Source organism: Mus musculus, chromosome 16, assembly GCF_000001635.26.
Source record: "Mus musculus strain C57BL/6J chromosome 16, GRCm38.p6 C57BL/6J".
Classification (NCBI taxonomy): domain Eukaryota; kingdom Metazoa; phylum Chordata; class Mammalia; order Rodentia; family Muridae; genus Mus; species Mus musculus.
This window is the reverse complement of record NC_000082.6, coordinates 91822615-91845515: the sequence shown is the minus strand read 5'-3', so window position 1 is coordinate 91845515 and position 22901 is coordinate 91822615. Positions and strand designations below refer to the sequence as shown.

The 22901-nt window shown below is 45.2% G+C and overlaps 1 protein-coding gene across 15 annotated transcripts in view; it reads right to left on the bottom strand.

Moving 5' to 3' along the window:
• Itsn1 (intersectin 1 (SH3 domain protein 1A)) overlaps positions 1-22901 on the bottom strand; it is a 191282-nt gene that overhangs the window by 75076 nt on the left and 93305 nt on the right. For 9 of the 15 annotated variants that reach the window (XR_001781793.1, XM_006522934.4, XM_006522931.3 and 6 more), the window contains 6 exons: positions 17568-17655; positions 17183-17322; positions 8328-8455; positions 5674-5900; positions 3906-4027; positions 2874-2888 (listed from right to left, as the gene is read on the bottom strand). Coding sequence is in view for 14 of the 15 variants with exons in the window: in XM_006522934.4 (XP_006522997.1) it covers positions 2874-2888; positions 3906-4027; positions 5674-5900; positions 8328-8455; positions 17183-17322; positions 17568-17655 (720 nt within the window). In the remaining variant the exon portion in view is untranslated. Of the gene's footprint in view, positions 1-2873; positions 2889-3905; positions 4028-5673; positions 5901-8327; positions 8456-13162; positions 17323-17567; positions 17656-22901 lie in introns of those variants that run through there. The other 6 variants (NM_010587.2, NM_001110275.1, XM_006522933.2 and 3 more) reach the window with 2 other exon arrangements.

Below are 22901 nucleotides of genomic sequence, written 5' to 3'. Positions count from 1 at the left end.
TGGCTCTTATTATTATTTTTTTTAAACTTAAAAAATGTTGTGTGTCTACTTGAGCACAGGCATGCATGCACTCGTGTCCTTGGAGGCTAGGAGATGGTATCAGATCAGTTACAGGTGCTAAGAATTGCCTCTTTACCACTGAATTTGGGTCTTCTGGAAGAGGAGGGAGTGCTCTTAACTACTGAGCGGTTTCTCCGAGCCCTTAACTTCCATTTCTTCAATCGGCTTACAATAACTGGCAGCTTTCCATGCATCCTTCATCTGGGTAACCCTCATCATGCGGACCCCTCACCTTTCCCACCCTACGCCCCGATCCCTGACAACCCTTCACTGCCATCACTCCCCTGCACCCCCTACCATACTTTCATATCACTTACGTCCTGCTAGCCCCTCCCTCAAGGCATCGCTACCCCAGCGACCCCACTGTTTCCTAGTTCTACAACCAGCACAGGAGGAACAAGCAGGGCTGAAGGTCCCAGGCAGGACCCACACTGCAGGAGGACACACAGCTCGCGCCCGCCACAGCTTTGTTTTTATGATGACTTTCACGTTTGTACAGGGACATTTTGCCTGCTTGTCTTCTCTAAGGCAGGGGCCTAGAGGACGGGGACTTTTCCCTTCAGTGTAACTAAGCAAGCCTGCAGAGGTAGTGTGTGAGAGGCTGCAGACAACACAGGAATGCACGAGGCTGGCTCCATAAACCTTTATGTGAAGTGTGCACACCAGGCTCTCACACTGGCAGTGACACGCACACCAACTAGGAAACATGCTGAGCTCTGAGGTAAGACTGTGGGAACCTAAAGAAGGTGGAAGAAGAGGTTTTAAATACTGTATGTATGCATGCTTATTGGTGTTTTGCTGGCATGTATGTCTGTGTGATGGTGTCAGAAGCCCTGGAACTGGAGTTACAGGCAGGCGTGAGCAGCCATGTGGGTGCTGGGAACTCAACCTGCGCTCTCTGGAAGAACAGCCAGTAGTCTTAACCAACGAGCCATCTCTCCAGTCCTCTGGAAAAGGGTTTGGTTTTTTTTTTTTTGTTGTTGTTGTTATTTTATTTGTTTTCCAAGTTAGGGTTTCTCTGTGTAGCCCTGGCTGTCCTGGAAGTCTGTATTTTTTTTTTTTGTCTCCACAAATAGAAAAAGAATGCCACACAGGCGTGAGGACCTGAGTTTGGGTCCCTACAGCCCACATAAAAGCCAGGAGTGGTGGCACAGGCCTGTGACCCCAGTGTGGGGAGGAGGAGGCAGGGTAAGGGCAGCACTTACACGGAACAGCTTTCAGACAAACGACTAGGTAGCTGGTAACAGTGAAAGAAGTCCTGGGACTCGGAAGTGTTTCCTAGACCATTTCAGGGAAGCTCTGGCAGGACAGAGGGGCGGGGCTACATTCCTTAATGGAAGGCCTACAGAGAATTCTAAACTGTGTATCAGAATTGAAAATACCCTGAATGTCTATGGCCTAAGGAAGGCATAGATGAAAGAAAGAGCAGACAGACAGAGCAAGGGAGCGAGCTTCATGTACATAAGAGTGTGGTGGTATATGGGGTGGTCCGCGATGGTGGGGGTGGCAGGGAGCGTGTGGAAGCTGCAGGACAGCTTTGGGGAGCTGACTCTCTCCCTCCAGCTTCCCGTGGTTACAGGAATCAACAGGGAGGGTCAGGCTTGCATGGCACGATCCTTCCCTAAGCCGCTGCTTACTTTCTGGGACTTCCTGAGTAATTTTCACACACCTGATGCTGCCTGGCACCAGCATTCAGATGGCCAGCTGCTGTGTGGTCCTCACGTAAAGCTTAACAAAAATGGCCATGAGTGAAGTCTCTCTCATTGCTCATCCAATTGCTTGGGCAATGCATGGCCGAGTCAACTCCATCCCCTGGGGATGGCCACCTCCACATCAGAAGAGCGGCCATTTATTGCTAAGGCTCTAAGCCTCAGACATGGAGATGATCAGCTAGGCAGCCTCAGTCACAGATCCCACATCACGTCACAGACTTCTTTCCTCTCTAAGTTCCTAGGTTACTGGACAGTCATGGGCAACTTCACCAAGCCTGGGTTCATCCGGTTCTCATGCCTTTTCCAAACTAAATATTTGAATGGCAGACACCATCTTCTATTTCTTTGTATAATCAAACATCAGAATATGGCGACACACAAGAAAGTACATTAAATGGTTAACAATGGAAAAACCGTTTGGGAGCAAATCGGTTTAAAAGCAAAAAGATTCTAAAAGCAAAGTATTTGTAAGGCTCCCCAACCCCTACCTATATCCCAAGGGGAAACACGGTGACTAAGGTGTAAGCTTGCTGTTTTCAAACAAGTTCTGAGGAGTCTGGGAAGCCATGGTCACAGGGCTGACAAAGTGAGTGAGCCTGGGTTTTGCAATGACAAGAGAGCCACAGTCAGCCTGTTGAGCTCCACCGTTCCCATGCTCATGCATCTTAGGTGTGGAGGCAGGACAGCCGAGAGTTTAAGGCCAGCCTGGGCTACATAGTGAGCTTAGGCTAGCCTAAGCTACATGAGACCTTGTGTCAGTCAGTAGGTAAGTAAGAAGGTTTTGTAAGCCAGGAAATCATTCTGATCTCTTGTAAAAGTTGCAAATGTTTCATTTTCAGTTTAATGCACCAAGAACTCCTGGTGTTAGGTGGAACCCTGACAAGGACAGAACCTTCAGACGGCTCTGCAGAGCCCAGCAGACAGACACCGGCAACACAAACCTCACCAGGTAGACTTTTCTTTTCAATACAACTCTGTGGTACAAACCCCAACACGTTTCCACTGCCCCAACATCCAAAGATCTGCTCACTTACACAGTTAAAGTGATTCAAAGAACAAGACACGGAGTGGGAGGCGGACTTCCTGACAGGGGGCACTTACCCATTCCCCTTTAACCTCCACCAGGAAAGCAAAGGTTTAAAAGCAAGGCAAAAGATGTTTAATGAAACGTTGCACCTTAGAGTACATCTACGCTTTACTCATCAAATGAAACGAGGGGTCAGCTAGCCAACCCTGGGAAGAGCAGTCCGCACTACTGTAGGCTGCAGAGATGGTAGGCCCGCACTAAAGCAACAGTTTCTCATTAAAACACAGACCACTGTTTAATACCCTAAGAATGAAAAACACATTTGTCTCTCAGGCCTTCACTTTCAGTTACTTCTAAATTAATTAAGAAATTTAAGTTGTCATTTAGAAAATAATTAGATCAACCACAGTGCTTTATTCTCTTCTTAAAACTAACTCTTATATGTTTCAATTTGAGGACTATATTAAATTGTTAATATACACAAAGAGTATAAACTGCAACAAAGCAAAATTGAATGTTTGTTAATTTTCTAAATAGTAATTCAGATTCCTCATATTTAATCCATTACTTAAAAAACAAAACCAAACAGCCTCCAAACACTTTGGCTCAAAGGTATAAACGCTCTTCTTCTTCTTTTTTTTTTTAAAGATTTATTTATTATATGAAAGTACATTGTAGCTGACTTCAGACACCCCAGAAGAGGGCGTCAGATCTCATTACAGGTGGTTGTGAGCCACCATGTGGTTGCTGAGATTTGAACTCAGGACCTTCGGAAGAGCAGTCAGTGCTCTTACCTGCAGAGCCATCTCTCCAGCCCCTGGTATAAATGTTCTTATGGGCAGCTGTGAATGAAGGAATTCTGCATTTGTAACTATTTCTTAAAGACCCTTCATAGTATGTAACCAGTGCTAGCTTTAGACACAATCAGTCAACTTAAGGTTAAAAGCAGGCTACGGAGCAATAGAAACACTGCATTTAAAGTGCTATTGAGATATGCCTTTGCAAGAGAACTTTCATTTTGATATGCATGCTTGCTGGAGGTTTCCTAATTGTGTCACAAGTGCCAAGTGAGGACAGAGGACCGTCTCTGACATACACTTTCTTACCATGACTATATCTCCTGGCTGGATGGTGATCTCATCGTGACTTCTGGATTCAAAGGGGTACAGCGCTCGGTAATATACCACTTTTACACTCTCCTGTGCAGAAATGGTAAGCGGGCCTTTCTCTGTTTGGGAAGAGGAGGGACACATTACAGGAAGCACTGACGGACAATGCCAAGGCGGACAGCTGTTAGTCTATGTCTGCCTTATACTGGAAATATTTCCACCATTCAGGGAATTTCTGAAATACACATGGAATGCCAGAGGAGAGCAGACTCAGACCACGTGCAGTTCATCAGCAGATCCCACAAGCAAGCCGCCAGGACTGAATGCGGTGGGCAGACAGCCCAGAGAACCTTTCTCTGCCTCTGGGCGTGGGCTCTAGCAATGCCCATTTGTAAGTCATCAGCAGGCTCTGCTCCCCACCCTGGGTGCTGCTCAGAGATGACAGCAGATCTGCTCAGCCAGAAAGCACTCTTGCAGGGAAAGAGGAAGAGAAACACAACCTTCCCTATAAACAGGCAAAGGTCGGTCTACGCAGCGTCCTCATGACCTGCTGAACTGAGGCGTCTGCATTTCTGGGGAAAGAATAAGCCCAAGGATAAACCCTAATGAAAACAATTTAGAATTTAAATCAAATTAAAAAAAATTGAAGATGCATTCAGGCAGAGGACATTCTTGGGATTTTGGCTACCAGGTAATTATAGCCCTCTGGATTGTTCTACACTTGCGCTGCATGTAACTTGACACCCATCGTATCTGAAGAGCGTGAGGTAGACTGTTGTCTCTGTAGCCTTGATCTGTGTGAGAAGCAAAGGTTCCTATTGAGGGGAAAATCAATCCTAGTTCACACTGAAGAGTCACAGGGGCTTCGATGACCCCTGAGATTAAAGGATTGAAAATTCCTCTTCAGACCACAGTTGACCCAGACAGTTAGTTCATCTCTCCCCCCCCTCGTCCCCCTGGACTCCCTACATGCCCAAGTCCAAGTTCTCCCTGCAGCCATAGGACCTCAGGAAGGGATGGTTCCTGACCAACACTGCACCTCACTCCCCACCCCACTGTGTGCCCAGGGAGGAAACAAATGGTTTATGAGATGGTGTCAAGTTACTTGTTGCTTTCTGTCTACCACTGTGCTTAAGAATTTTGAAAATACATTTTAGTGTGCAGCTGAGGTTATCTAAGGGACAGCTTGCGTTAGTGAAGGTCAGCCATTTACTTACTTACTTTTTAAAAGAGCCAAGTTGTATTGAAAGTGAAAAAACCCAGATTGACACTTTTCAAAAGGCACAAAACCCAGTGTAGACAAAAAAGTTGACATAGCTCAGCAACTTCAGGGGAAAATATCAACCTAGAGAACAAGTTACGTGATTCCCCCCAAGATGTCAAGTTCAGCGTTTGTAACATATATCAAATAAGGTTCATGTCACTTGGAACAGGCCTGCAGAGAGGGCTCCTGGGTATCCGAGGGGCTTCCTGTGCACACCTGGGTGGTAAAGAGCTACAGTATCCAGACAGAGACAGACATCTCAGCTCGATTAATGTAAGCAAGCTAGCCCGTGGTAGCACACGCCTTTAATCCCAGCACTCAGGAGGCAGAGGTAGGCAGATTTTTAAGGCTGAGGCCAGCCTGGTCTACAGAGTGAGAACTTTCCCCAAACCGAGCAAATCGTGATAGGCATAGATATTGCTCTCGGGGAGATGACTGTCTGTTTTACATACATACAGAGGAGACAGTGGCAGAGCCTGGCACCTCAGCCCCTTCTGATACCTGTGGTAGACCAGGGTGCCTGGGTGGCCAGCTTAGCTGGCTCCTGATGCGGATGGAAAAGCCGACTCTGCTTGTCTTGCATTTCCGGCTTGGCTCTCTCTTCCGCCTCCTTCTTCCTGACACTGTCTTCCCTCTTCAGTCTGTCCTCCTCGTGGGGTTTCCGGGGGCGTGGCTGCTCCTCCTGCTGCACATGCTCCAGCCATTGCTTGTCCCTTTCCTGAACTCGTCTGCCAACAAAGATGCTTGATTGCCGAGGAAGCAACTCTGACCCAACAGTCGCCCCCCCATCACCCCTTCACCCAAGGGCCTCCCTCTAGGCAGAGCTGCTAAACGTCAAGGGAATGTGGGTGGCTCTTCACAGATAATGCAATCCACAAAATGGGTTCTCCGAGCTCTGACTGAGCAAAATGAAGTCACATGACTTACCAAAACCCCACACACACACACACACACACACACACACACACACACACACACACACACACACGGGGGTGGGGGGAGAGAAAGAGAGAGAGAAAGAGAGAGAAAGAGAGAGAGAGATTGTGATATCTTTCACAAAGTGGCTATAGGATTAAGAAAAAGTACATCTCAATTGAGATTAATGAAAGATTGATGATAGTAATTGATAGAGCTGAGTGTAAGCTGCAGAGCACAGATGCACACACACTTTATGAAAGTGCCTGACGCTGCTTTTGTGAGAGCGTGAGTAGAGCACGAGTAGAGATTCTCACAGGTCCTCCCTGAGCAGGACGAGCTACACTCACACATACGTCTGGCTCCCAAACCTGAAGGCGAGACAGACATCTGGGGCTGGCGAGATGGTGCAGCCAGTACTCTTGGCTCCCTGCACTGACATGGAAGCTCCCAACCATCTGTGACCCAGAGCCACAGGGTTCACTGCCCTCTCCTGGCCTGAGAGCACAACATTCACGGTGTACAGAGCGACACAGCGCCAGGAAAGCTAGTGCACAGAACATAGAATGTCTTTTAAAAAACATTTTCATTTATTTTTATTTTATGAGCATTGATTGGTGTTTTAAAGCCTGCATGTGGATCTGCACGAGGGCACCATCAGATTCCCCGGAACTGGAGTTATAGACAGTATAGACAGTTCTGAGCTGCCACAGGGATACTGGGAATTAAACCCTGGTCCTCTGGAAGAGTAGCCATTGTTCTTAACCTCTGGGCCATCTCTCCAGCCCCAAACAACGTTTTATAAAAAGCATGAAAAGGCTGTATATTGGGCTTGTCTTTAATCCCAGTACTCTGGAGGCAGAGGCAGGAGGATCTCTGCAATTTCAAGGCCTACCTGGTCGACACAGTGAGTTCCAGGACAGTCAGAGCTATAGAGAAACTGTCTCAATACCCACCCCACCAAAAAAGCATCCAAGTACATTTATTAGAGGGTAAAAAAGATTTCTGAAGTTTTGGGTACTATTTACCTATACACTTAGACTATGTATCACATATTCTATTTATAGAAAAGTATTTTCAGTTTATGTATACTCTATAGGAGTACAGTTTTATGTTGTAACATTAGTAATAAGAGCATTTCATAAACTATAATGACAACTGGGGGGGGGGCAGGGAGATGGCTCAGCTGATGAAGGCACTTGCATCCAAGTCTGAGAACTTTGATCTGCAGGACCTATGTGGTAAAAGAGAACCCACTCTTGAAAGATGTTCTGACTTCCACAAATGCATGGTGAGACAAGCCTGTGTGAACACACACACACACAGACACACAGACACACACACATCCTATAACAGTTAAAAAAAAAAAGGCGAGTTGCTGCAGTCAATACATACAGTGTGCCCAGTGTAAAGAGAAATGATAAAATAAAATAAATACCCGGTCCAATAAACTTGTATAAGATCCCTGGCATTAAAAATAAAAACATACAAACACAAAGCAAGCTCAAGGGACCCTATGTGCCCAGCAGCAGTGGGCTGCCAGGTCTGCAGGGTCCATTGCCCTAGGACACCTAGTCCCTAGCCCTGCTCAGTGTAACTGCAATTACCCAGTTTATAGTTTGCAGCATCTCCCTGGGACACTTGGTCACTCTAGTTCCCTGGACTCTAAATTAACTGAATTCCAAATAGCACAAAGCCACAAAGTACAAGGTCGCAAACAGATTCCCACAGTGACCACAGAACACTACATGGAAAAGGTACAAAACAGGCACAAACAGCCAAACAGAACAGACAGAGTGATTGTCTTCCAGGCAGTAGCGGCGATCTCCACCTTTTGTATCCAGTTTAATTTGCAGTTGCAGTAAACAAGAGAGGAGGCAGAGAGGCGTTTGGGGTGCTCTGGGGAAGCTTGTGGCAGTAGACTGGGGGCTTTGCTTTCCAGCCTTGCACTTAGACCATCACTGGTATTAGGAGGCTGTGAACTGGAAATCTCTTTGGTCATTGGCATGCAAATGAACTAACCAAGTGTCCCAATTTTCCTGTCTACTTCCATTGTCTACACAGGAGAGCACTGGGAACCAACCAAACACTTCAGGGGGCGTGTACGCGCATATGCAGAGATTTAAATGCGTCTGTTTGCCCACACACATTAAGGAAGGCAGGCATCTTTCCTGGTACAGTAACCGTCTGAGAACAGGGCGAATGAATGCCACAGGCCCTGGGCTCACAGGCTCACTCACCTCTGAGCGTCTTCCTTTTGCTTCTCTAACTCCAGGCTCTTCCTCTCCTGCTCTTTCTGCTTCAGTCGCGCTGCCTCCAGGGACCTCTGCTTCTGGAGTTGCTGTTTGCTATGTATCTCTCTCAGTTCCTAGACGGAGTCAGGATAGTTTATGGGTGGTCAGAGCAGATGGACACTGAATTGTTCACGAGGATGCAGCATTTCACAGTGGCCGAGCCCTGGGCGTTTGGCAGGTGACTTTCAGTGTTGACAGATGCTCACTCAGAAATCGAACTCGCTGCATTTTGACATGACTGATCACCAGTCATTGTACCAGATTATATTCTAGCGGGCCACAACACAATATGTCATTTCCCAGGACACTTACTTATCCCTGGGGCTGGGGATTGAGTCTGAGACCTTGCACACACTAGGCAAGTGTTCTAAGACTGAGCTATGCTCCCCCCACCCCCACCCCGCCTCCAGGATCTGTTTGAAAGGCCCTTGCTTGTGAGGGGCAGTGGGGGAGACTCAATAAGTACTGGAAGGTAACTAGTTTTATGATATGGTGATTTATAAATAAAACTATAGCTACTATAATTAATCCACATCAAACCCCATAGCTTTGAAAACACACACACACACACACACAAAGAACACTCGTGCACCTGCATGCTCACACAGCACTTACACAGCCACTGATAAAAACTTGGCTCTTTGAGACTTGAGTCCATAGATTTGATAGTCTCTGTGAGCTTGCCCAGCCCCAACATACACTGTGGGGTTTATTTTTTCCTCAAATCACAACTATTGCAGAGCCTTTATTCTCACAAATCCCTTTATGAAGCTGCCAGCTCTTCCTAGCGATCTCTCCAGATCTGATTTCCTCATTTTATAGCAACCCTGCCCCCCAAGAAATAATGGTGGTTTCTTTGCCAGCCTACTGAAAACCAACAGAATAATGTAATAGAGCAGTTAAAATCAGAAGTATAAGTACATAAGACTGAAAAACTGTGTTAGGCTGTTAGGCTGGGGTGTGGTTTGATGGCTGGGGTGTGGTTTGATGGCACAGCTGCCCAGCATGCATGAGACCCTTGAGAGGTAACAACAAGATACAAAGTTTAACTGGAAATTGGGTGGTAGAGAGCTGGAGGGAGGCACTGGAGGACAGGAGGGAAGGCACTTCGGAGACCTGGGCAGGGCGCGAGCCTGGAGAGCTGGGCTAGGTACAGACTGGGCCATCTCCTAAAGCAGCAGCCCTGGGTATGTACGCTAGGTTAAGGAAGGCTGCCTGGGCTAGGGGCTGAGCTAGGGCGGGGACAGAGGCATCCAAGAATGGCCACTGGGAAGTAATGAAGCAGCTCCCCTGTCCCCTCTCGGTGGGGGAGAAGAATTCCATTTTTCATTGCCTTCCTAACTGGAATACCGTGACAGCCTAATAGTATTCCGTCAAAAGCCCAGCCACGCTGGCTTCCACAGAAATTTGTAATAAAAAAATAATAATCCCTAGTAACACGAATGGATAGTCTGCTCACGGATTGGGAGCTGGTGTTTTAAACACAAGCCGAAGAGATTGATTCATTCTCTCCTGCTGGAAGCAAAGAGTCCATGAACACAGGAGTAACTGGGAGGGACACTAAGTCAAGCTCTAGTGTCCTCAGGAAGGAAGGGGCCAGAATCCAGTCAGGACACACAGCCAGAGGCGGGCTAATCCCTCACTGGCCCAATGCAGAGAACCTATCAAAGGGCATAAGTCAGGGAAAGTTTTATTCAGTTAAAAAAAAAAAATCAATTATCAACAGCACAGCCCTCCCCTGCTTTGCCATGCTAAGGAGGCAAAGAGGTTAAAAAAAAAAACAAAAAAAAAAAAAAAAAAAAAAAAACCTGATTGCATTACAAATTTATTTATTTGTAGTGTATGCACATATGGGCCAGAAGACGTGTGTGTGTGTGTGTGTGTGTGTGTGTGTGTGTGTGTGTGTGTGTGTGTAGACTGACTCTCAAAGCTGGGCCTCTCTCAGGCAAGTAAGCTCCAGGAATGTGCATGTCTTTGCAAATACGAGCCAGCATCTCACCAAGCTTTTCATGGGGATGCTGGGGCCAAACTCAGGTCCTCTGGCTTGTGCGTCTTTGTGCTCATGTGGCAAATATTTTACTGAGTTATCTTTTCAGCCCCCCTAGTTATACATTTAAAAAATAAAAGTTACTTTATCTAGGTGAAATTTAACTTTAGGAGGATAACATTCAAAACACTTAACGGCAGGCGCTGTGAAACCAGGACAGACACTGGCTATGACGTCCCAATGTAGCTATCAAACCGAGATGGTTCATCTTTCCAAAGAATTACGCAGTTTCCTCTCTATATTGAACTCAAGAAGTCAGGTTCTGATTGAAACTTGTTAATGCGTAAACTGGTCCAGACAGACGGAAGCAACTAGAGATGTTCAGCAAGAGGCACAAAGTGATAGAAAGAGCCAACGGAAGACAGTCACACCGATGAAACAGCTTTACCACAGCCCGGTGCCATTCACACCGTAAGCTCGAAACCTACTTCTTTTGAGGACAACGGCATCACAGCTCAGGCAGAACTTATCTGCAGCCTCAACTGGAAACAGAGCTCGTAGGAGCCATAAAATAACAGGTGCCAAAGAACATTAACAGGAGGCCGTGGCAGCCTGAGATCCAGATCGGAAAATGGCAGATTTTCTACACTTTATTTCATCCAAGTCAAACACTGCTGAGATCCGCAAGAAACTTTAAGGACAGAGGCGACCTGAGCAGGCTGGCTCAAATTCTGAATGTTCCCTTTGGGTTTTGGAGTTTCAGATGGTTTGAAACAATAAAAGCAGAGTATTCCTAATTGTGAGACAGTGGTTCTCAACCTTCCTCATGCTGTGACCCTTTATATAGTTCCTCATCTTGTGATGACCCCAGCCATAAAATTATTTTTGTTGCTACATCCTAACTGTAATTTTGCTACTTTATAAACTGTAAATAGCTGTGTTTCCCAATGGTCTTAGGCAACCGCTTGTGAAAGGGTCATGACCCACAGTTTTGTTTTGTTTTGGGGGTGAGGGGTGGGGGGTTGAAGCAAGGTAGCCTCAAATTCACTATGTACTTGGAGGTGATCATGGCTGGCTATGCTGTCCAGGCTGGCCCTGAACTCCAGTCTCAAACTGATGGGTAGCTACTAAAGGAGAAATAGGCAACACCAATGGCTTGAAATAACCTATTAGTTATTGTTGGGTTTTGAGATAGTCTCTGTGTAGCCCTGGTTGGCACCAAACTAAAGATAAAAAAGTCAGCTTGCTTTTAATTTTCTTCCCTATGTCCAAGAGGGATAAATCACTTCTTTCCCCAAATAATTAAGGTTTTTGAGCCAGAAAACATCTCTGGACATCCTATGGCATGTGGCCTAAGAAAAGCAGTATGTTTGACAAATTGAATATCTAGGGAGACTCAGTTATTTTTCCATTGACAGATATGGCCCAGTTTCAAGTTCACTGATGGCTGTTTTATGGCTATGCCAAAGGTCACTGAATCTCTTACTGTGATGGCCTCTCCTTCACGGGGTCGTAAAGAGACTCAGAAATGGGGGGTTTCAGGGTCCTATTAGCTGATGTATGAGATATTCACCTGAATAAACTGTAAAGAAAGGGTTATCCCTCCATAAAGATGCCTGTAACAACAGAAAGAGGAGGAGGAGGAGGAGGAGAAGGAAGAGGAAGAGGACCGGCAACAGAGGCTGAGAAGAGACCAGCATCTTGGGATAAAGTGTTCACAAATCTGGATATCTAACTTTTTATAATTATTTTGCTTTTTGTTTGTGCCTTAGGCTGTCCTTTGGAGATAAACGGCAAAAACATACTCAGACCACTGACTGTAATTTCCTGAACTTGACGCCACAAATCTAAAGAGCTTGATTACTATTAATCTCATAGGAAACCAATCTGGGCAGCAAGAACCCTGTCTCGAAAAACAAAACAAAACAAAAATTCTAGGTATTTGTTTTATTTGTATATTTGTCCTTTATTTATCTACTGGGGGAGGGGGGAGTATGTGCACATGTGCGTGCCTCTGTGTGTGTGTGTGTGTGTGTGTGTGTGTGTGTGTGTGTGTGTACAACTTTTGGTGGCTGGTTTTCTGTTTCTGTCACTTGGGTTCCAAGGACTGAACTCTTTTATCACTGAGCCAACTTGCTGGCCCCCTTGAGTTTTATGATACAATAATATTTCCCAATTAAGTGACACAACAAACAAAAGAGTAAACAAGTTAATGAGCCCAGAAAACACAAAAACATATCTCCCGGTAATCTAGAAAAAAATTATTTCAAGATATAAAAAAAAAAGTACAAAGTCAAAGAAAATGGACGTTCTATATTTAACTGCAATTATAAAGTTTATTCATGTGATATACTAAACGCAGGAAGAGCATAAAGATGTTCAATTTGCTTTCTAAATTCTAAGAAGGTTCAGATTAATGTTTGCAAAACATGTTCAAATCATTCTTTGAAAACCGAAGTCAATACTCACCAAGTAGCACTACACAGCCAGCCTCTGGGCAGTCTGACCCTATCCTTTCTGCACAGCAAGCTTAGAGTACTCTGCTGTTTCCATAGAAAGAACATGGACTCTAGTTTCTCCTAGAAACTGGAACTCCCCAACTGTCTCAGCTTCACACACAAGGAAATATGCCATCATAGAGGAGCATGCCACCTAATACAGCATGCCGACTACTCTAGTGTGCCACCTATTACAGCCTGTCAGCCTGTCACCTACTACAGCATGCCGCCTCTAAAGCAGAAAGTTGTTGGGTAAATGATACAGAGGATGAAAAAAAAACTTTCAGGAGACTGTCTTTGCCCCTTTCTCTCATAACCTTTTATTAAATGTTTTTCCAACCTTACATAGAAAACACCCATATTTTATACCAAAACAAACAAAAAACAAACAAACCCCAAACCAACCAAATCTGTCTCCGTGTGACATGAAATCTGGTATGTAACACATGCTGTCTGTTTTACATCTGGGTAGTAGTAGGTCCATACTCAAGGATTCTAGATGAAGTTCCCAGAACCACAAGGAGTCAGTTAAAGGATTTTTATTATTCTAGGTGGAAATAAGAATAAAATTTCATGTTGAGCAAAGTGAGGTGGCAAACTTGAAGCAGACAGATATTTGTCCCTTATGGGGCCACCACTGCCAAGGACAAGAGAGGTCCCAGGAAGGCTTCTTCACGGTGTCCTCTGACACTCTGCACAACGTTGACATCTCTCAGCCCTGTAAACTACAGAGCCCCAGGGACTACAGCCTGCCCCATGTGCCCTTTAGACAACTCAGCTTGTTGAAAAAAGCTGAAACCTGATTTTCTGTAAAATGAGGTGTAACAAGAAAGCTATAGATTTAAAAGTTTAAAATGATATTTCAAGAGCATGAGTTTGAGATGTGTTGGTTGTATGTAAGATACATTTTATAAACAAATTTATGGTAAATAAATTTGGTCACTGAATGAAGATGCTAAATAGTAATTTAGCTGGGCATACTGGTGTGGTGAATTAAATTCCAGCACTCCAGAGGCAGAGGCAGGGCAGAGTGAGTTCTAGGACAATCAAGGCTACACAAAGAAACCCTGTCTCTAAAAATAAATAAACAAATATACAAATAAACGAGGGGAGGGGAGAGAAATAATAGCAATTTAGTAGCAATACTCACTATCAAAATCTGCTCTTGGCTAGTATACTGGTTAGATGGTTTGCTTGACCCCATCCAGAGTTTAATTCTTAAAGTTCCCATCAAATCTTTCAAGTCTTGAATTTTAGGCATGTCAAGTCAGGAATCTCCAGCACAGGAAGGAGCCTCTATGTCAGGGTGTTGTATGTCTGCCTCACCAACTTTCCTTTATGAGACGATAGCAAAGTGTAACTGCTACAGTGAGATTCTTGTCTTGGGGGCAATGCAGAACTAGGCCCATCTTGAGTCCTATGTAGAGACCGTGTGGGAACCGGGTGAACCTTGCTCAGACTACCACTGGCTATAGTTGTCTCCATCTGATAAATGCATGGAAAATAGCCTCTGTGAAATGGAGCAAGAGTCTCACATTTCTAAGAGCGCAGAATGAAGGGTGAAGGTCGCGGATTTGAGGTCATGTGTTAAACCCAAAGTTGCCAGCAGTGCTGTGATTCTAAGTATGCTAACTTATTATTTATTTTGCAGTGGGATTAAACCTATGGTCTCATTCATGGTAGGCAAATGGTCTATCACTGAGCTGTTGCTATAAGTTTTAATATTCTGGTTCCAATATGAAACAAAGGCCTGCTGTCTGCCTACAGCAAGATTCTGTCCTCATTTTAGATGAAAACTCAAGACTTTCCCTAGCTTATCAGATAAGATAAAAAGCTAATTCTTCCCAGGGTAAAGAAAATGGGTAAGACCTTTAGCGGAAGAATGAGTCTAGGGAAAAGAATAAAAGTAGATTCTGTGATTATGTGTGTATAGAAAGACTATAAAATCCTCAGTCTTTATTGTCTCAGTCAAAACAAAATGCATTTATACCTACAAAAGGAAGCCGTGTGTAGTGCGGTGAGGCCGGCGAGTGACACGGGGCAGCGATCCTCACCGGATCCATGCACGCCCACAGTCAGCTGCTTCACGTGGGCGTGGCGTCCCAGGCAACTCTCCTTAAAGTGTTGTTAGCAGCTAAGGCCGGCCAACAGCTCTGTCTTCTTGCCTGGGAGTGCATAACCTCCACGAACATGAAATGAATCTGCTGAACCCTGACTTACTGCCGGGGCCTTTGAGAAAAGAGCAGCTGTGCACCCGTGGGTGACCGCGCCGGCACGGCACCTCTCTGGGAACGGGAGGAGTGCATCTTACAGCATTTGTGCAGATGCCCCGGAAGCACTGCTGTCTGCTGCAGAAACGCCAAGGGTCAGGCCGAGGCTCCTTCTGGTCTAGTTCCTACAGAAATTTTGCTTGCTATTGAACACATGCTCTAAAGTCAGGGGAAAACCGCTTTGTATTTTCCAGCGTGGTGGACATAAAGAGAAACAGCAGGAGATCACAGAGAAACTAAATGCTAACGCAGTCTCTCAGTTGTCTCATTTCTTTTTTGGTTTCCGCAGATTTCAGAGGAATTCCAGAAACAAAAAAACCTCAGTCAACACAGCCCCTTCAGTGGACCCCCGTGAATGGACGTTAAAGGATCAACAACACAGCTATGATTTGCATTTGCCATATGAACTTTACTGATAATAAGAAGTCAAAATAAGAATGTAGAAGGCAAAAAGAAATGTTATAATTTCAAAATAAGCCTATTTGGGAAAGGGCCAGTGTGTGTGGGGAAAGCTAAGAACTTCTGACACCACACGCAGCAGCGTCACACACACACACACACACACACACACACACACACACACACACACACACACAGAGTCACAAGACCGCGACTCAGTCCATCTGATGGTGCTCTCTGCAGCAATGGCAACAGCTACGAGCACTAACATCTCTAGCCCACAGATCTGAGTGTCAGTCACAAGCCTTTGCCTGAGCATCTTTCCCTAGCATCTGAACCGAGTCTTAGGCCAAACTGGTAGAAAAGCAATCATTAAGGCAAACGCTGTGCTTCTCCTGTGTTCCGAAGCTGACGGTCCTCAAAGGTTTACATCCAGGCACTACCCACTACCTGGAGACTCTGTGAGACTGTCCCCATGTTAAATCCTTTCTGCTTAATACAGCAGTAAGTTACAGTGAGAGCAAGCGAGAACAGCTTTTATTGTACTGGGGATAGAGAACTCAAAGAGGCACCTCCCATACTGATACGACACACACACACACGCACACACACACACACAAACAGGAAAGCAATGTGAAATGAAACACACGTCGGCTACACAGCACTCCCCTAAGGGAGAGTACTTTCCTGGAATTGTACAATTGAGCAAGTTCACTCCTCAATGCTGAAAGAACTGCACAAATACTTTAACTTGGATGTCTAGACAATCTGGCATGGACTCTTAATCCAAAGGGCAACAAAAAAAAAACCCTCAACTATACTTTCTAGTTTAAAATTTTCTTTTAGTAGTAAAGGTTTTAGTTTTATTTCTGAGTATTAGGGGCTAAATGGGCCATACATAGTAAATTATAAGGAATTTTAAGGTTAGAAAACTAAAGTGAATATTTTTGGAATGCAATGAACTATCCACTGTCTCATCTAACTACCTATTTATCTATGTTGTCAGTCAGTCAGTCAGTCAGTCAGTCAGTCAGCCGTTTACTTCTGAAAAGGATCTCATTATGCAGCCTCAGCTGCCCCTGACTCAGAGGTCGGCCTGCTTCAGCCTACCAGGCGCTGGGATTTAAGGTGTGTGCCACTATGGCAAGCCTGAGTTAACGTGATTAAAACAATGGAACACCATACAGAAAGAGGCTTGTGTGTGTGGTTTTCCTGAATTACTGTGCAGGGTGACAAAGCCATCACCAGCTGTGCCAGAGACAGAGCCATGACCCCATGAACTAATTCAGCTGAAAGGCATTTAAAGTGAGGGAGATAAGACAGGTCATACTCCAGACGATCACTGGAGTGGCAGGGAAATTTCAGTTAAAACAGAAAAGCACCTGGGTAACCCTCAGTGAACACAGAGAAGAGAGCACGTTGGGCCTGGCTTTGGATGTGACATGTTTATAAATAGGCAAAAAAAAGAAAGGTGTGAAAGGTGGGCAGGGGCAGGGGCAGGGCCCTAACACAGGCTACCTTACAGACCTCAGAGAAAGCAAGCACAACTGGAGGGGCAGCGGGCACCACGACAGCCTTCACACAGAGGCCCTGAACCACTGCTCACAAGCCAAGCAAAGGGGAGGCGGCCCAGCACCCAGGAGTCACCTTCAGCTGGTTGTTGAAAACATCAATCTCCTGCAGCTTTGACCTGGTCTCTCTCTCCACCTCGTCCAGCTGCTCCCGGAGCTGCTGCCGGGCCAGCTCCTTTGCTTCCAAGGCTCTTTTGAGGGTAAGAAGCGAGTCTCCTATTTCAGAAGAGGACACAAGTTAGGAGAACTTTAGCTAACAGTGTGGAACATGGTCAACTTTCATGTTTATGAAGGGAATTCTTGCTGATAAGGGGGGTGGGGAGGGAGGGACGGAGGGAGGGAGGGAGGAGGGGAGCACTACTCAGGGATAAAACAAATGCCTGAACAAAAGTCACCTCTTCCAGCATTCGGGATGTGTACCAACAGAACAAACAAAACATGCAAATCAATAAGACACCTACTATGCAAACTGTTCTGCTGGACTTGTTTTAACTGGTCACTGAGTATCTGTTTCTCTGGAATAAGTCTTCCAAGCATTTGCTGAGATTCCTAGGGGAGAGGGAAGGAAACAGCAGGTGAGTGAGTGACCCTGAGATCCCAGGGTCCTTCCCTGTCACTTCCCACCTCACCTGCATCTTTTGCACATTGCCCCGCCACGCCTTTGGTTCTGCTTACGAGGGTGGGTGTGACATACATGAAATGAAAGAAACTCCCACTCTCTTAACTGCAGAGATGCAGCACAAAGGCCACAAGCTGGCTGCAGGTTAGCATGGTGGGGTCAGGTGGGGGTCAGCCTCAGCTGGCTCTGCTCTGCATGTGGCACTCACTAGCTTCAACCGAGGCTGACTGCATGCCTAACGTTAGACACACAACTCAGAAGGACATTTGTCACATCTAGAATCCTAAATGCTACTCATGTTTTGCCATCACAAAGGAATTTTAAACTTAAGAGTCCTGAATTACCCTCTTTTTCTGTCCTCCCCCCTTTTTAATTTAGCACAGAAAAAAGTTGAAACCAAACTACATAAGGGAGACTATTTGGAATTTCTGTGGTAATGTGCCAAGCACAGTATTTGTTGACTTTCAGCTGTAATGATCTGGTAGTCACTTTAGTAAACTGGCAGCCTTGCTGGCTTACTTGACATTTATTTTTACCTTAGTGGGGAAAAATGACTCTTGTGAGAAAATAAAATGCCTTAAGAATTTCCTGTAGAGGCCCAGATCCAGTCTCTCTGGCACCCACTTGTAGACACACATTGGCATTTGCAGAATGAACTGTGCTAGGCCTGCACGGTAGGAGGTTAACTCAATAGAGGGATTCAGGGACCTCTTAGGCCTCTGAGTGACCCACAGCAGACTTTCACAAAACAAAACACACAGCAGACCTTTGTCCTGGAAAGCAAAGCCTACTCAGTGCTTTCAAGCCCCATCAGGAGGAACCTGCGCCATTTTCCACCCACTGAGATGTCCCCCATGGAAAGGGCTCTTTAAAAAGCATAGCCCAGGCTGGGCATGACTCAGAGGTTAAGAGCAGGGCTGTTTTCACAAAGGACCAGCAAAGGATTCAGCACTCCTCCATAGCCATGCATTCATGGGCACAGATCCACATACAGACACAGAGAGTTACAAACACACAGACACACACAAACACAGAGACTTACAAACGCACAGACACACACCCAGACACAGATACAGAGACAAACAAACACACAGACACAAATCTAGACACACAGAGATACAGAGACACACAGACACACAGAAGAAGTAAAGTAAATCTTTAAAAAAACTTTAGCTTCAAGTTTCTCCAATAGGTCACGTCAATACCAAATGTGCCGGGACTGACTACAAAGGCAGAGCGCCAATGCACAGGAGGAGCAACAGCAGCCAGCCTCACTGTCTGTGTGCTTCTCTTCCTCAGAGCATAGCTGCGGTCACCTCACCAGTAATCCAGGACCTGCACCTACCAATGACGAACACTCTTGTGTTTGGTACCAAATGTGTTCAGTCATAAAACACTCAGTCACAATAATGGCATACTGAGCACACGATCTTTACTCTCAATCTCTTTGGGTATTATTTGCCCAGATTTCTGAGTAACAATTCTAAAAGCTACAAGGGCCCACCACTAGGCAGAGGCAAGTGGATCTCTTTGAGTTCAAGGCCAACCAGAGCTAGAGTGAGACTCCAAACAAACAAACAAACAAACAAATAAAATAAAAGGAGCTACAATACAGAAGAACATACTTCAAAAAAAGTAAACATAGTTTTTAACACTTGAAAACGACTTCTGGCCATGAACTTCTCATCCTGGTTACTTTCCGTGATCACAGCCTCAATCTCAAACCGATGCTACTTTCAAGTACAGGAAACCACAACAGACAGACGGGAAGGGAACCTCTTCTGAGGGAGGATGCGCCTCTCTGGGTGACCGCAGTGGTCACAGGGGGAGGAGTCTAACTCAGGAGTGTGTTTGCCTAGAGTGCAGGCAGAAGGAAGGCCTGTGTGTGGCCCCAGCACAGCCACCGCTGCAGAACGCACAGATCTGTAAGGAAGCTGGAACTCTACCATGAATCAGCTTGCTCTAACTGGCTAATTGGACACGCTAAGGTGAAAAAGAGTGCATATGTTTTTCAGGTGTATATGGGAATATTCACTAAGCTTATACTTGATCCAAAGTCTCAATCTATTTATAAGGACTAAATTCACACAAAATATTTTTCAGATAACATAAGTAAACAAGAAACAAATAAGTACTTAAAAATTAAACAATATAAGTCTTCTTAGAAATCAAAGAAATGACAAAAGTCAATAAATGAAAACATAATGTCAGGCTGGTGAGATGGCTCAGCAGGTAAGAGCATTGACTGCTCTTCTGAAGGTCCTGAGTTCTAATCCCAGCAACCACATGGTGGCTCACAACCACCCATAATGAAATCTGATAACCTCTTCTGGTGTGTCTGAAGATAGCTACAGTGTACTTATGAATAATAATAAATAAATCTTAAAAAAAAAAGAAAACATAATGTCTAAAATCTAATGGAATGTAGCTATGGCTGTGGCAATGATATTTATAACTCAAAATATTTAAATCAGAAACAAATTAAGGCCTAAATTAAATTATCTAAGCCTTCTGCTAATAAATTGTGAAAAATAAAATTAAACTCTAAATAAGTAAATGGAAACAAAAACAATAAAGAAAAGTACTTAAGCTGATGGAATATAACAAAAACACATCACAGAGAAAAATCAATATAGACAAGAGCTTGTTTGAAAAATATTAATAAAGCCAGAGATGGTGGCACACACACACCTTTAGTCCCAGCACTCTGGAGGCAGGGCAGGCAGATCTCGAGTTTGAGGCCAGCCTGAGCTATAGAGCCAGTACCTGGAACAGCCAAAGATCCAGAGTGAAACTCTGTCTAGAACCAAACCAAACCAAACCAAAAGAAGAAAGGGAGGGAGGGAGGGAAGAAAACAATAAGACCAATAAACTTCCTGATTGGTGGATGGATGGAGGAAGGCACAAGCAGGGAGGCAGGAAGGAGAGCAGGGAGGCAGGAGGAGGGAGAGAGCAGGGAGGCAGGAGGAGGGAGAGAGCAGGGAAGCAGGAGGAGGGAGAGAGCAGGGAGGCAGGAGGAGGGAGAGCAGGGAGGCAGGAGGAGGGAGAGAGCAGGGAGGCTGGGGAGGGAGAGCAGGGAGGCAGGAGGAGGGAGAGCAGGGAGGCAGGAGGAGGGAGAGAGCAGGGAGGCAGGAAGGAGAGCAGGGAGGCAGGAGGAGGGAGAGCAGGGAGGCAGGAGGAGGGAGAGCAGGGAGGCAGGAGGAGGGAGAGAAGGGAGGCAGGAGGAGGGAGAGAGCAGGGAGGCAGGAGGAGGGAGAGCAGGGAGGCAGGAGGAGGGAGAGAGCAGGGAGGCAGGAGGAGGGAGAGCAGGGAGGCAGGAGGAGGGAGAGAGCAGGGAGGCAGGAGGAGGGAGAGCAGGGAGGCAGGAGGAGGGAGAGCAGGGAGGAGCTGAGCCAGTGGAAGAGAGTACGAGGCAATGGTAGCCACAAAGAAAGAAGACAGACACAACACTACAGATGTTACAGACTGACAACTCTATGAATATATTTTGATCATTTAGATGATTGAGCAAACTAATTAAATATACATTATTGAGAAGGCTCAAGAAGAAACTGGAAGTTTTTTCCCTTTTCTTGGTTTCCAAGCAGGGTTTCTCTGTGTAGCCCTGGTTGTCCAGGACCTTGCTCTGTAGACCAGGCTGGCCTCCAACCTGCCTCTGCCTCTCTAGTGCTGAGATTAAAGGACTGTGCCATTGCCCAGCTTGAATGGGTTTTCAATTAACAAGTCCTGCAACAAAGAAAGCCCAGAGCCTTCACTACTAATTGTCACCAAATGTTTCAACATCAACATTTCTAGGATGTAGGAAGAAGAAAATTCAGTACCAATTTATGTTCTGAGGCCTGTATTAACCTGATACCAAAACTATATGAGGGCATTCACAAGAAAATGGCCAATCAATTTCCATGAATGTGCATGATAAACCCCTGATAAAACAATAGCAAATAGAACCTAAGAAAATGTTTATAAATTATACACTGTGACTAAGTGTGCTTGGTCAGGAATGGACCCCTATTCAAATGTTCAAAATTCAATCACTATGAATTACCCTATTGACAAAATAGAGGGAAGAAACCTCTGTCACCTCAATAGATGTCAAACAAAACAAGGGCCCAACTAGCCACCTATCCATGACTAAAGCCCAAGATGAGCCCTTACATTTTATATAACATATATACAGAAAGAATATATATATATATATACACACATATATAAAATATACATATCATATGTATATAACAATATATATACTAGAGATCCTGTTCAATGTAGTAAGATTGAAAACAAAAGAAGAAAGGAAAGCACACACCAAAAAGGAAGATATCCCGGCTAGAGAAGGAAGACCTTAAAGATTACATGGGTACTCAAAGGCCCTGCTGCAATGTGAAGTAACCCAAGACGAGGTCATATAATCTGATAGTGTTAAAATGACTCGTCTTGTCAGACTAAGCTATCAATGCAATGAAATTTCAACATAAGTGTGTGTGTGTGTATGTGTGTGCTTAATTTTAAAACAAATCCCGAGAAGCTATTCCTACATTTGGAAATGTAAAGGATTGCGTAAGATAACGTTCAATTAACTTTCAGCAGCTACCAAGGAACTTCAAGGGGAGTTTTCAGACAATGGTGCCAAGCGTCTGTCTACATGGAAAGATCAGTCTCAACCCTCATCTTCACCTGCAAGGACTGTCAACTCGAAGTGGATTCGGACCCAAGCACAATGACAGCTCAAAGGCAGCACAGAGGATACACTTATCTCATAATTTCTTAGAACCAAAGGACAATTAGCAGACTGGACCTTATCAAACATAAAACATCTGCCCTTAGAAAAACATCACAAAATGATTAGGCAAGTGGGCCTGCAGGCGCACACTTGTGAACCAGCACTTGGAGAGCAGAGGCCCCGGGCACAAAGCAGGCCTGGCCTACAGAGTTTCAGACCAGCCAGGGATACAGGGCAAGATCCTGGCAAGATCCTATCTCAAACACCAACCAACCAAAACAGCACAAGCGAAGAGCGAAAGTGAAATCTGGGGCTGAAAATGCCATACATCAGTGAAACAAGTCATCTGGCTTGCTGATAGGAAAACCTGTAAGGAACTCAACATTCTTCAACCCAATCAAAATGGACCAAAGGTCTGCTCAAACCCTTCAACAAAACACACGGAAAACGGCAAAC